General features: G+C 50.3%; 1 protein-coding gene across 5 annotated transcripts in view; it reads right to left on the bottom strand.

Moving 5' to 3' along the window:
* KCNAB1 (potassium voltage-gated channel subfamily A regulatory beta subunit 1) overlaps nt 1-13,198 on the bottom strand; it is a 72,559-nt gene extending 59,361 nt beyond the window's left edge. Inside the window, exon 1 of one of the 5 annotated variants that reach the window (XM_056357960.1) lies at nt 12,870-13,198. In XM_056357960.1, the coding sequence (XP_056213935.1) occupies nt 12,870-12,916 (47 nt within the window). In that variant the 5' untranslated portion in view covers nt 12,917-13,198. Of the gene's footprint in view, nt 1-8,833; nt 9,269-12,156 lie in introns of those variants that run through there. The other 4 variants (XM_056357954.1, XM_056357955.1, XM_056357956.1 and 1 more) reach the window with 4 other exon arrangements.
* Nucleotides 13,199-13,901: the final 703 nt, after the last annotated feature.

The raw sequence follows: 13,901 nt of genomic DNA, 5'->3' as shown, positions 1-13,901 counted from the left end.
GCTACATCCAGCAAAACTGGCACAAAACCTCACTCCCTGCATTGGAATGAAAACTCTTCACATTGACCAGTGCTCCCAAACTGATGAGAGGCATCTGCTGGAATTAGTCACTGAGGAGAATTATCACATCACCCAGAACAATATCATTTGCTGAAATGCAGCATATTACTAAGAAATGAACTTCAGCCCAATTAATTTTATCATTGCCTTTTCACACTGCCAGGCTCCTCTTTGGGGAAAGCGATTCAGCAAAACCCGTTGTGTCAGCACTTACTCCACCACTTAGTTACTAACCTACATTGCTAGTTAAAAAAAAATAAAAAATAAATTATTTCAGGACTTTTGGAACCTGGTTTTTACCTGAACAAGGTGACTTCTCCCAGCGGGAGGTCTTGCGACAGCAGGCTTTGAGACCGTTCTGTTTGCCCAGGGGTGCAGGCAGAGCACTGTGCTGCCCAGCAAAAACCAGGGACTGTGGCAACTCTTTAGCTTTCTAATTTTCCCCTCCACTCCCTTGGGACTAACCAGGAAAATATTGTTCTTTTCACTTCCAGAGCCCGCTGCAAAGGCTTCTTAACTTTGTGGATTTTTTTGCACCCAAGGCAGGAGCACGATGTACCTCCAAGCAGCATAATGTCAGTTTAGTAAATTAAATGCAAGGCGCCAGCAAGTCTTCAGGTGACCTCCAAGCACCGCCAAGCACTTCCAAGCCAAGGATTTGCTGTCCTTCCCAGGACCAGTGCTGGCCAGGCAAGTAGTCCCTGATCTCCCAGCACATCCCAAATGGCATCAAACCACCACTTTCATACTGGAATGGCGCCCATTCAATTAACAAAAGGATTTGCAAGAGGATCGTTACTTATTGCCAAATGCATAACCACTTATTAGGTCCTTGGGGGGAAAAGAATAATTACTTTTGCAATCTACAGGGTGTCTTTTTCTGCAGTGAATGTGCATTTCATCACCCCAGCTGGGATGGGCAATGAATGGAGGGCTGGTGGGGGGAGCTGCTCAGGCCGTGCAGCCTCAGGCGGGGTAAGCAGCTCCCCCCAGCAGCCTTGTCATGCCTATCTGGACACACTAAGGACACCCGTGTTCACAAACACCCCAGGACAAAACAGCAACCGTGCTGCTGAAATGATGGAAATGCTGTGCTGCTGTCTAGAGTCTTTCCGGCATGGGGATGAAGCCAAGCAACTCTGAAAATGCACACTGAAAACACGGGGGGGGAGGGGGGGGGGGGGAAGGCTTATCAGGCAGTAGCACGTCTCCAACAGGCAGTTTAGCCATCGCAAAAGCTACCTTTCAAGGCAGCAGCACCGAGCGGCACCGGGGGGAGCCCGGCTGCCGGCTGTCCCACCTGCGCGTCCGCAGGGCCACTGCCTGACCAGGAGATGGAGAAATGGAAAGGTGGTCACCTCACTATGGGGAAAAACACAAGACAATAAAAATAAATTCTAGTTGTTCATTTTGGCTTGCTTAAACTGTAATAAAAGCAACTTCTGATTCAAAGGCTGCTGCAGAGGATCACGCTGAGCTGAGCTCCGTCGCTTGCCGCACGTGCTGGGGTGATGCTGGCACGCCCCAAGCACACGGCACCCGTTCCTCCTTACACCAGCATGACAGCCTGCCTAGAGGAGATCCACTGAGCAAAGGGGCATCCTGAAACACTGCAGTTACACCTAGTATTTTGAAGCAGACAGCACTAGGAAATATATCTAGAAGTGCCAAGGGCAGAACCCCCAGGAGCTCCCCCAGCCCAGCAGTGCTGCAGGCACATGCTCCAGCTCTGCCCTGCGTTAGGTGCGTTATTCCCATGTTACTTACTGCAGTCGGTCCTGGGAAGCAGCCATAGACACCCTGGGAGCTGGCACCCCCTCCTTCAGCGCCGGCATCAGCCGTAACCTAAATGTCCATCCACTTCCCTGACCTATTTCCTGGTGCTGGAGTTGTTCTGAGGAAGGGGGAGAAGCTGGTGTGCAGTCCGATGAGGAGGGGTGCCTGCACCTGACAGGTCTCTCTTAAAATTAACCTTGATTGGAATCATGTTGCAGCTTTGCCTTCTCTCAGATACCTCCCCTTGGATTCTGCCAAGTTCTTCCTAATATCCCCAGGTCTTAGAAGGGCACTTTTTATCCTAAATGTTTTGCCTTTGGAATCTACTGGACTGAACAAAGCATCGCATCCAGGAAAGTTTCCTCTTTACATTACCCCATGCTTGCAAGCCCTGCAAATGCTGGACGCAACAAAAACTCACTATTAATAATCATTAGTGTACAAACTAGGATTAATAACCAAGAGAGAAAATCAAGGGAATTCTCTAAGCACAGGCTGGGCCACAGACCTGCTCTGCTGGGGCTGAAAAGGGGCATTTTCTGTCTGCACCGGGAGATCTGCAGCGGGAGGGGCGGGTGTGGGGCAGCAGGGGTAGCTGCAGGGAAGAAGAAAGATGCTGGAAGAGCAGCTGCCATCAGGCTTAGTTATTTACTTCAATTAAGCAAAACATTGCTATTGCATCAATATCGGATTTGTGTTGAAGATTGAAGCCCATTTTCAGTCCACCTGAACCACAGCCAAAGCAAAGCCAGGGTTGCCGAAGCACCCACCGTGGCTGGCAACACAGACCTGCCGTCAGCCCGGACCCAAGCTAACCTCCTCACAGCCTGCCCCAGAGCCTGCTTTTATGATTGCTTCCTAAAGGACGGAGCTTTGAAACAAACTAGCAACCTGGCAGCTGCTAGAGGAGGTTTAGCTGGCATTTTCCTGAACTCAACCCTGCCTCGAGCCACCGTTCAGCAGTTTGTGCCAACGCAACGCACGGTGACGTCCCAGCCTCAGCAGATCCCAAAGTCAGCCCAAAGACACCCAGATAAAACCTGCTTTAACCAAGACTGCATGGACTGGGTTTCATCCCAGGCCACGCACACATACTGCAGACTTCAAACCTGCATATAAATATACCCATAAATATCCTGAACTTTCAAGTCAGCCCCCGGGAGAGATGCTGCATATGCTCAGCACCACTGGTGCCGCTGCGGGGAGCCGAGAGCAGGCTCAGCAGGCAGCACCTGCCCATGGCACTGGTGATGTATTCAGCATCTGGCAGTGCAGGCTTCCAGGCTGGACTTTGACAGGAGCAGAAGGTGTGTGAGAAGCAGTAGCAAGGGTGCAAATTCCTGCTCTGCACCGTCCGTAGCTGCTGCTCTGCACACAGCTAAGGGTTAGCTGGGACTTGCTGCTGCGCTGGGGAACTGTGAGGACAAACTTTGCGCCAAGCGCCTGCGCAATGGGGAGCTTCCTACAGAAAGGCGTGAGTAATCCTGGGAGTACCAGCAGGCTCAGCCTGAGCTCTGTGGAGGACTTTACTCTGCCAAAGGGAGCGTGTGTGCATGTGTGTGCGCATGCGTGTGCGTACATGTGCGGGCAGGCACGCACACACGTGTGGCTGGCGATGGCAGCGGGGCAGCAAGCAGCAGGACCCGGAGCCAGCACCGCCCGCGGCTGAAGGGCTCCTGCTGAAACCCGGCCAGGGAGATGGGGCTTGTGCTGTGCACAGGCGGCAGGTACCGCTCTGCTGGAGGAGGAGAATGGGATTATTTTACATCAAGGAGGAAACACCATGCCACAAATGCTGTACACACATGCGGGCACTCTGTTCACACCGCAACCCACACACATCCCCTGTTTCCATCCCATCCGCCCCCAGCAATGCACAGCATGGGCAAGAATCCTACAAAAATAACACGAAAAGCAAGAAGCAAGTGGAAATGGAAGTCGTTTGGAAAAAGGATAGACACGGGAATATCCTTCATCACCACTGCACTAAATAGCAGGCTGTATAGTTTGAACAGACTAAAAAACACCCCCACTTATGAAAAGTTATGCTGGCTATTAAAAGAAGGGCACAGCTGGATGCAGCTTGATAGATCAATCTGCCCAGGAAATAGGGAAAACATTAATGCTGTAAGCTATATCCCAATAAATATAATGCAACTTTGCTCTGAACCGAGAGGATTAGGGCAGGATTACAGGATTATAGAACCACATCAAGTGCTCTCATATATTCTGCCATCTAAAGATTAGGTATTTTAAAGCTTTGATGCATGAAACAAGACTGACCAAGGGAGCCTGGAAAAGCAACTATGGCAAAGTGATCGTTCCCAAATTCCCCTCTTCTGGGGCAGCCCTGGCGGGGTATAACCACGACCCCAGAAGAAGGGGTAAGGGCTGAAGATCTGCCTGCTCACCCGCTGCACGCTGACTCCTCTCCTGTTGCACAGTTCAGCACAGACGTACTGACACAGAGCAAAGCTTCCCCATGGCCCAGCCACACAGCCCGTAGAACTCTCAGGAGCGGGTACTGAGGAAAGATTATAAAGGAATTGAAAAAAAATGCAGTAAATGCCTTCCCCAGTATATCATCTTGGCTCTCCACCATTTAAAAATTTGCTGTTCTAGAGGTTAAATCCCCCCTTTGTATTTAATAGCCTTTGATAGCCTTGCCTGATACCTAATAACATTTCAAACATGCTCATGCTTCCAGCATCAAAAAAATCCCATGCCAGTGAGTTCCCCAATTTCATTACAAGACACAGGAAAAGCATTTCCTGTGGTTCAGACCTGTTGTCCAGAAATTTCATTTGCATTCCCCCTGGTTCCTGTGTTACAGGAGACAGCGAGTTACTTGCTACAGGCTGTTCCTGATTTTAAACACATCTGCTGTAATCGCTGTCAGTCATCTATTTCCTAAGCTAAAAAGCCTGTTTAATCACCTGGTGCAAGGACAACCCCACCACTCAGAGCCCTCTGCTTTCCATAGCCCGGCTTACCGTGCCCATTCAAAATGGGGTGGCCAGCACCGAGTGCAGGATTTGAAACGTCAGCTCCCAGAAATCTATAAAACCACCAGTATTTCACTGTTATGCATGTTATGTTTTCTAAAACAGCATTTGCCTTTTCATCTAGGTAAGTCAGGGATGGCGGCACATTTCAGTAATAGTTCTTCTGCAGAAGTATTTTCTCCTTTTGCCCGTGCTGGTCAGTGCCATCAGCCATCACCACAAAACCCTGGTACTCACCAAAAGCCTTTTGCTATCTCAGGGTTTGATCCTCTTACGCAAGTGTCTTAAATGTCTTGGCAAGGTTACCAAACTGGAGAGCCTTTCTAGTAAATTCAGCATGTTTGATCTCTAGTAATACTTAGAAAGTAACGATGCGGCTGAAAAACTACGTCCATTCTGGCGCTGCAGGCGACATATTTCACTCCCTTATTGCTTTTCCTGACACAGACTTGTACCAAAGCAAGACACACACCAAATTAGACACACACCAAATTAGACACACAAATCACAGCCCTTCTGCCACCAGTTTCTCCCTAGAGCTCTCTGCTATTTCCTCTTGCTGTATTTAGCTACAGTAAGTGTTTTCATTTTTCAGAATTAAAAAGAGATCGGCTATCTGGTCGTGGTAGTATTTTTATCACCAGCGCCTCCTCCTGCTGTGCACCAGCATGAGCTGCCTCCTCTTCCTCCTCCTCATGCATCAAATGAGACTGCAAGTGATTCAGGGTAAAGGAAAAAAAATAAAATCGAGTGAGGGTGAGTTTTACCACCCGTTTTCCTCTGACGATTCACAGGTGCCCTCTCCTCCCTGCAGTCACCATGCCCAACTCACGGCGCCAGCTGAGCGCTAGCTCTGCGACGGTCCCATCGCAAACGGAAAAGAGAAAGGAAATGTCCTGCAAAGGGCTACCTGCTGCCCAGTCTTCATACAAGGTCTTCAGCATGACAGTCCTAAATTTCAATGTTTTACTTAGTTTAACCAGCAAAAGCAACATAAACCGGGCAGAGCAGCCCAGCACTTTCTCAGGGTGCAGGAGCTGCTGCAGGACAGCCAGGGGGCTCGCTGCAAACCAAGCGAGTTTGCCAGGGGCTTGTGTGCTGCAGGAAGAATTCGCCTTCCCTGAACAAAACCTCAACCGAATATAAAATACAAATAGAAAACTGTACCCCCAGCTCCGAAGGCTGCTGCGTGGGTTAATCCAGCAGCACCTTGGGAGTCCATGACCTCCGTAAATACTTTCCACCTATAACAGTGGCCAGCAGCATGTTTTGCAGAAGTTGCCTAGGTGCTTTTGCAGACATATACATATAACATTTCACCTCCAGGCCCTCAAACTGCAGCTGCCCAAGTGCAGAGATGCTATTTCAACCACGCATCCACAGAATAGCGAGAAGATTCAGAGTCACAGCTTCCCAGTGGCGAGGACAGACCTAGCCCGCGCAGCCTGGCCTTTAGGAGCCCAGACCCCAGCAGTGTGTACGGAAGGAAGCGTGCAACAAACACCCCGTTGGATAATACGACACCAAACTGACTGTGCAAATGGCATGTTGTCTGTGAGCAGTACTATCGTCGCCAGAAACAAACTAAACTCGTGCACTGCTGCACCTTCCGTTATTCAATGATAGGCTGAACTAAGCTGTATTTGCTAAAGCAATGAAAGGAAAAAGAACTAATCGTCCTATAAACCAGCTTATGTGTATTTAGTAAGTGTTTCCTGTTAACAATTCGTTACTTTCCACACATAATTAAATAACTCTTAAAAAAGGAGGTGGGTGGGGGTGTTTATTGTGCTGTCTTTAGACTAGTCCTATGGATACCTGAAGGAATGTCTGGAAGGTAAAACAAGTCACGCTGGGAAAGAAGATGTTCAAGCTCACAGTAAAACTAGAAAAGCCCCTGCACCTCTAAAGCTAGAAAGGCAGAAAACCTACAGAAAGTGGCAAGTGATGACTGCTGGGACATCGCCCCTGCCCTGCAGCACAGCCCCTGCACAGCCCCCTCTCCTGCCGACAACTTCTCTCTCCTGAATACATGTGAAACACAAAACTGCATAGCTGTTTCTGTCAGCTATGAAAAACGCATGTACTTAAAATTAAGCATAAGCTCAAATCCATCAGCTTCTATAGACATAAAGCACATGCTTTATTTCACCATGGCTGCAGGCTCCGATGAATGAAGACACTCCATTTTACAAGCCGAGGGCCAACCACTGGGGAAAGCCTCAGAGCCAGCACCAGCGACTCTGGACAAGACAGTCCCAGAATCTCTCATTAATCATGTTTTTCTGTGATTTAAAACTCAGCCTCCAGTGGGTTGGGGTATCCATCCCTGCAGAAGTTTTCTCCCCAGCCTCCCTGCGGGTTTCCCCTCCAGGCTGGGCATGTTTCCATGGTTCCAGAGGAGAACACGGCTGCAAGTTCTGACTGATGTGGGTTTGACTCTGCAGCAGCTGGGTGTCCGTGCACCAGGGTTGCTGGCAGGACAGGCTCCTGCTGAGGAAACTTCAGGCACCGGGTCATGACTGCCCTCCGGGAACACTGCGCCACTCTGACATGCCTTGTGCTTCTCAGCTAGGGCACAGCAAGCGTTAAACTACGTCCAGAGTGAGCCAACACCATAGAAAGTGCAGAATTAGGAGAGAAATAAAATAAATGGGAATTTTTACACATGTGCTAACACCAACGATTTCAAACACAACTGACACGTGGGGTTAGGATCATCAGAAGGGGAGAAAGTAATTGCTCATTAGAAGGGAGGCCAACTTGCAGGTCTGAAACCCGCAGTTAATCACAGCATCTCACTGGGAGAAGGCATCGCTCCTGCTGACCCGGAGTGATGCCAGGGATTACTTCCACCATAGCTCCGCTCAGAGCATGGCATCCCTGGGATGCCGTTCCATTGCCTTTGGACATTTTCCCTCTCCATCACTCACACACTGTGGCTCAGCTCTCTTCTTATTTACATCGGCTTTCAAGGCTGCGTAACCCCAGCTTGCTCTGGGGATTCCCCACTGGTGCCGGCAGAGCAGAGGTACGAAGCCCTTTGCCGTTTCTTCTGATGCTGGCTTCAAAGCACTTCTTGGACACGGTCCTCCCTGGACAGAGCCTCCAAACAACAACAATTTTCCCTGGCCAGCAGCTAAAGCTATGACACAACTGTGCTCTTTCCATAAGGATAGTAAATGTCATGTTTTATGTCAATTTTAAGCTCAGACTGGCCACGGCAAAAGCACTGCTCCCTCAGGAAAGCAAACATTTAGAAGAAAATTTTCTTTTATTAGAAGCACAGAGAATACGTCTAGTTTCCATATAGGACGTCATCCATTTACAGTGAGTCTCTTTGAAACAAACCAAAATGACAAGTGATGGACTAAGCACACCAATGTCCTCCACACCCATCAGCCCCAGCCTGCACCCTCTTTCGCCAGGCCGTCCCAGCTCCCTGCATGGATGAGGCCCCCTCCCTTGCATGCTCTAACACACAAGCCATGTAATTTCACTGCCAGACCCCAGTCCTCAGGCTTTCAGTCTGTTTGCTTGGGTTTTATGGCAGAGTGGGGACAGACGCTACATCAAAGCACCAGCTACAGTCAGAACATCTGTTCTTCGTGTTTTCTGGTTTGCTGTTCAGCAGTTACCCCTCTAATGCACATAAATAAATGTGGTTTTTATTAAGACATATGAAAGAGTAAATACTTTTACCCAACTTTAAAAGAGGCTGTTCAGTAGATGGACACGACCAATGTTAGAAGAAAAAGAATGAAGTTTTAAGAGAATAGGCCACGTGCATTTAGCTTTGCTCAAAGCTACGCTAATTCTTGTGGTGCTTCGAAAACTCTGAGGAGGAAAGGTGCAGAAGCAGACAGTGTCTTTGGATTTTGCAAGCCTGCCTGAAGGCTCCATGGGTTGCTCCGTCAAGTTGCTCACGGTTTCAGGGGTTCGTGGCCGAGCAGCCAGCCACCGAGCGCTCAGCGAGGGGCATGCAGCAGTACCTGTACTTCATTCCCGTCTCGGCGCGGACGGTCTCTTGCAGCGACAGCCCATGCAGGTGCAGGAACTTCTCCAGCTGCTTCAGCTCGGCACCACGGCTGGGCTTCGCCGGCCAGCCCGCGGCCGGGGGGCAGGCCCTGGGTACCACGCTTTGCCTTTTACCTCTCAGGAGCCCCTCGCTCGGCTTCTGCAGGCTCGGCTTGTGGGGCGGGATATCCGCGCAGGCCGGCTTGTACAGATGCATGGTCTGCCCGCGGGGCTGCCGAGAGAGACCCTTGGTGCCCGGCACCTTCCCCCCACGGTCTGCCACGGGGGGAGCCCAGGGCCACGGCACCCCCTCCGGCACGGCACGGCCTGAGCTGGGCTGTGCCGCCCAAGAGGACCACAGCACCACGGCGCAGCGTTTTTCTCCCAGCCATTCCTGATGTTATTGCAACTGGCTCATTTCAATTGAAGCCCGGGATGGATTCTGGCCAAAGTCAGCAATCTCGTTCATCTGCTGAAACCTATAATGGTCAAGGACTCCGAGGGATGGGGACTGCCAGTGGGAATACAGCGCTGACCCTCTTTCCCAGGTCTTATATTTAGATAATAAGAAATATTTGTTTGGGATGTGATCCAAGACCAATAGATATAAACCAAATATTCTCACAGAGTTTATTTCAGGCCCTGGGCCGGACAGATGAATGCTGCAAACATCTCTTATGCAAGTCATTAAAATGTTTTGTTCTCTCATACTTCACCGTGAGCTCTCACAGCTCAGGTTAACTGGTCTGTGAACTTCCTCGGTATCTGCAGCCTCCTGGGCCTTTGACAATTAATAACACAACAAAGGTTAAGGAGCATCAAACACCAAGAAGAAAAAAATAACCTAAACCCAAACAGACAAGGGAAATACTTGAGAAAGGAATGAAGTATGGGCATCAGAGCCAGGGCAGGGAAGGAGCACCAGCTTTCGGGAGACTCTGCGCTCCCGCAGGAGCCTGTGCATGGGTGGGGAGAGGTTGCAGGAGGGTATCTAGTGACAATATATCAAGCTGTAGCCCTACATGCAGTACTCAAACAGCAGGCAAAGCCCCTGAGATGCCACCAGCCATGACAAAACCTCCCACTGGACAGAACTGGCATGGCCCTCGGCGTGGGGCAGCAGGCAAGGACAGAGGCACGTGTCTGAGCACTATGCCTAAAAATAAATGTACTGAACCAACAAACAGTTATTTCACCACTGCTAAGCAGCAAACACAAAGGTTCTAGTTCTCAGGGTCTTCATCCCTGAGGGGCGATGGGAGAAACAGCACAGGTTTCACCGCTTCACCAAAGCCAGTGCATGAGGGCATCCAGCACCCTCTGGTCAAGACAACATCCAGGAGGGCCACAGCAACCCTTCCTGGCCCACAGCGAACAACTCACAACCATGTCCAATACACACCACGGAGGCAGATTTCTGAGGCTCTTCTATTTTAAAAGTTCTTTTTCTGACTGTCATTTCAATCCCAAATACATTGGAAAAATAAGTTAAATAATCAAGTGATGGATGTATCATGAACTCAGCTAATCTTTAAATCTTTCAAAGCAGATAAAGACTGATCCCAAACGCAGAACGTATTTTAAAAGATTATAATTCAATGTCACGGAGAGGAGTTCAGCACGGACATTTGGACTACCCGGTTATTCTTTCTCTGCAACTGTTGTACCAGGGCCCCGAGGGCACTAATGGACCTCAGTGTCCCTGATGCCCCAGGCTGGGGTGGCGGAGGGTCCCCCACGGTATCCTGACATGCTGCTGCCCAAAGATGGGGGATCCTGTCCTCGTGGCGCTGCGCCAGCTGCCCCACCAGTGGTGGGGTGCAGGTGTCCTTCCAGGCTCTGCTCTTCACAGCACAAGTACGCTCGGGTGGGGAAACGTGCCCTGTGGCTCGGCCGTGCCGACCTCGTAGGAGCTGCACTTTTTCCTCCCATCACTGTAACACGGAAGGCTGTAGCTGTGATCTCTGCTGCAGCTGCCTTTTGATTTACCTCCCGTCAGATCCAGCTCTCTGCTCATTTATAATGCAAGGTGAATCAATGCCAAAGAAATATTTCCACAAGCTTCTTCTGAATTTTTTAGACATAAGTTTCCCTGGTTCGGAGTTTTAGGGGCTTGTATGGATCAGCATCATTAGAAACTTAGTTCTTCCAAAAGTTACTCCCCAGCACTTTGCTTTTATAGTGCCATTTAAGACGACAGGTCCTGACCATGGGCTGTGGTGGCTGGTGAGCACTGTGCCCCAGAAACTGCTCGGTCTTGGTCTACATACCCACTTGTATTCCCTTCATTGCACCAGTTAGGCATTTCTGTGGTTAACAACCACTTGCCCCATCTCTCAGTTTTACCTCATTTTCCTTTCAGTTATCCTGTTCCCAATATTTATTCCAATGGCTTTTTTATTAATTTCTAATCCTAGCCTGTCTGCAAGGTCTCGGTTTGTACCAGGCACTGCAGGCAGCCCCGTTCTGTCCAGGATTAGGGAAGCTCTCAGCCGACTTCTCAGCTGAAATCCCCACTGCTACTGATGTGTTTGTGTGGGGCTGGGCGAAACCCTGAAACCCCCCTTTGGCAGCAGCCCTGGCCCTTGAGGCAAATGAAACCCACGTCCCCCAGACCTGCCCTGAGCAGCGCGATGCCGCAGTCCCGTGGCTCGGGGGCAGCAGTGCCAGGCAGCTCCAATTTAGGTCCCTATTTCATTAAGGGTCTTACTCAGCACAGGAGATTAGAGCGTCGCACGTCTAAATTTCCACTTATACCAAGATCCCCTTATATTTTTTTAAAGAAGCAAGCTCAGATTCTGGAGGCTGTGACATTTAAGACCGATGGCAGGAGACATTCAGCAGCTGCAGGTTTCCCCTCCTGAGCCGCTCACCCCCAGCTGGCCCGTGCCCGGGGAGGGAAGGGCAAGACAGGGACCCGGGGCCAGCGGCACCCAGCCAGGACACACAGAGTCCTGCCATTCCCCGTCACACACACAGTCCCTGCACACCACCAGCAACTTTTCAACCAAACTCAAACAAAACCACAGTCACTTGGACAAAACGGCTCGTGAGAAATAAGGCTGAATAACCACGGGTAGCTTGTGCCAAAGAAGTTACAGAAACTAAGGAGCAAGTCTGCAGAATATTCAGCTCTGCAACACACATCTCTGTGGTGCAGGAAAAAAAGACCCCGAATAATCAGAAAAGTCAGACTCATCAAAGCAAAAATCTTTCTATTGTTATTATCATTATGATTATCACCACCATTTCCCAGAGTGCAAATTGCTGCTGCCTGAAGAGCCAGCGGGGCACGTACCTGTGGGGCATCCCGGTGGTGTAGGCGATGGTGTACTCGTGGGACAGCTCGCAGACCCGCAGGTACCAGTTCATCTCCAGCTCCCGCAGCAGAGCCAGTCGCCGGGCACGCTGCTGCGGCTGGCCAGCCCGGGCTCGGCCCTCCTTCCCGCTTTCCGAGGAGCTCTTCAGGGTTCTCTCCCTGCTCCCCAGGGAAAGCACCGACTGCTTCCTCAGCTTCAGGGTTTCCTCGGCATTTTTACCCCCCACAGTCCCTGTGCGTGCCGCCAGCATTTTGCGTTCTGCCTCGGCGTGAAGACAGCACACCCCAGCACTAAGTCCCTGCCCTCAAATCATTTAAACTGATTTTCAGCACGCGCTTTCCTCCCTCTATAGCCTCATGCCGGCCACAAAGCTGTAATTAGATATGTGTCTGCGGAGCTTAACCAGAAAGAAGAGCTGCAACCTTCTCATGGAAACATCTGCAGCAGCTTCCCATTTGCCAGCAGGCTCCGCTTTGCAACGGGTAAGGAGGACAGTTCTTTAAAAACAACGTGTAAACATGTGCAAAGCAGCACACCTAGACTGGACTCATACAAAACAGGGTGTTTAGATGGATGGTAGCAGATAAAAAGGTCTGACTCACTAAAGCTGTAAACATCGGAGGGCTCCGGCCAGCACAGGTGAAATCATGCATGTCACTTGGATGGCAAACCCGCAGCCACGTGGACTCACCCGAGCAAATTGCAGCGCGGTGCCTGCCAGATTTGGCCTTGGAGCATCAGCGTCTTCACCAACCAGCTGCTTTAAGAGATGAGCTGGGCGCGCCATCCCTCCTCCTCCCATGCGTGGTGCTCCAGCTCCTCGGGTTGTCCCGTCTGGCGGGAACTTCCATCCTCCAAGGGATTTGTGGAAATTGGGGGATCTAATCACCCTTGAGATGAGAACAAAGTTATGGCTTTTCCTGATCCATTTGTTTGCTGAGCAAATGGTGTTTTGGGAAAAGGTAGGAAAGGAGCGGATATACTAGAACTGAATTAATTTCCCTCTCTGGTTTGAAATGTAAAAGCCGATATGGAGATTACAGCACTAATCACAGCAGCCACTTTAGCAGCAGAAGCACATCCTTGTTTAGAGAGAGAGGCAGGCAAAGGGATGTTTTGTTAGAACTACCATGCGAGGACAGCCTCTTCCACCTTCCCATGTTAAAAACCCCCCTTCAACCTCCCAAATCCAGGACACTTCAGTTTGTTTGAAGTCCCTTGGTGGTAATGTTGCTCTACAGGTACGGACTGCTGGCTGATTTTCAACAAGAGACATACAGTTGGATTGAAGAACTTAACATCCCTTCTAACCAAAATGATTCTATGGAAGAGGAAAAAAAACCCTCTAAAGACAAGCAGGATTTTAAAGCCATTGCATTCAAAAGAAGAGTAACTGCCCACTCATCCCTGCGTGGAGGATGCGTGTGTCTCACAGGGAACGGCAGCTTGCAGGCATCTGCAGAGGGACCGGGGGCTGGAGGAAGAGCTTCATGGAATCAAGGAAAAGGGAGCCCTGGAGGTCTCCAGCCCAACCTCCCACTCGCGGCAGGTCTGCCACCAGCTCTCAATGAGTTTTCCCACCCAAGCCTTGCAGACCCCTATGGCTAGAGCATCCCCCAGTCCCCCGGGCAGCCTCTTCCCACGCTGCACAACCCTCTGCTGAAAAACCTCTTCCCAACGTCCACTGCAAAGCCCCCAGGCTCCAGGCTGTGACCTGCCTTGT

Source organism: Falco biarmicus, chromosome 13 (genome assembly GCF_023638135.1).
Source record: "Falco biarmicus isolate bFalBia1 chromosome 13, bFalBia1.pri, whole genome shotgun sequence".
NCBI lineage: Eukaryota > Metazoa > Chordata > Aves > Falconiformes > Falconidae > Falco > Falco biarmicus.
Note: the sequence above shows the minus strand (reverse complement) of the source record. Positions and strands in the feature narration are given on the sequence as shown.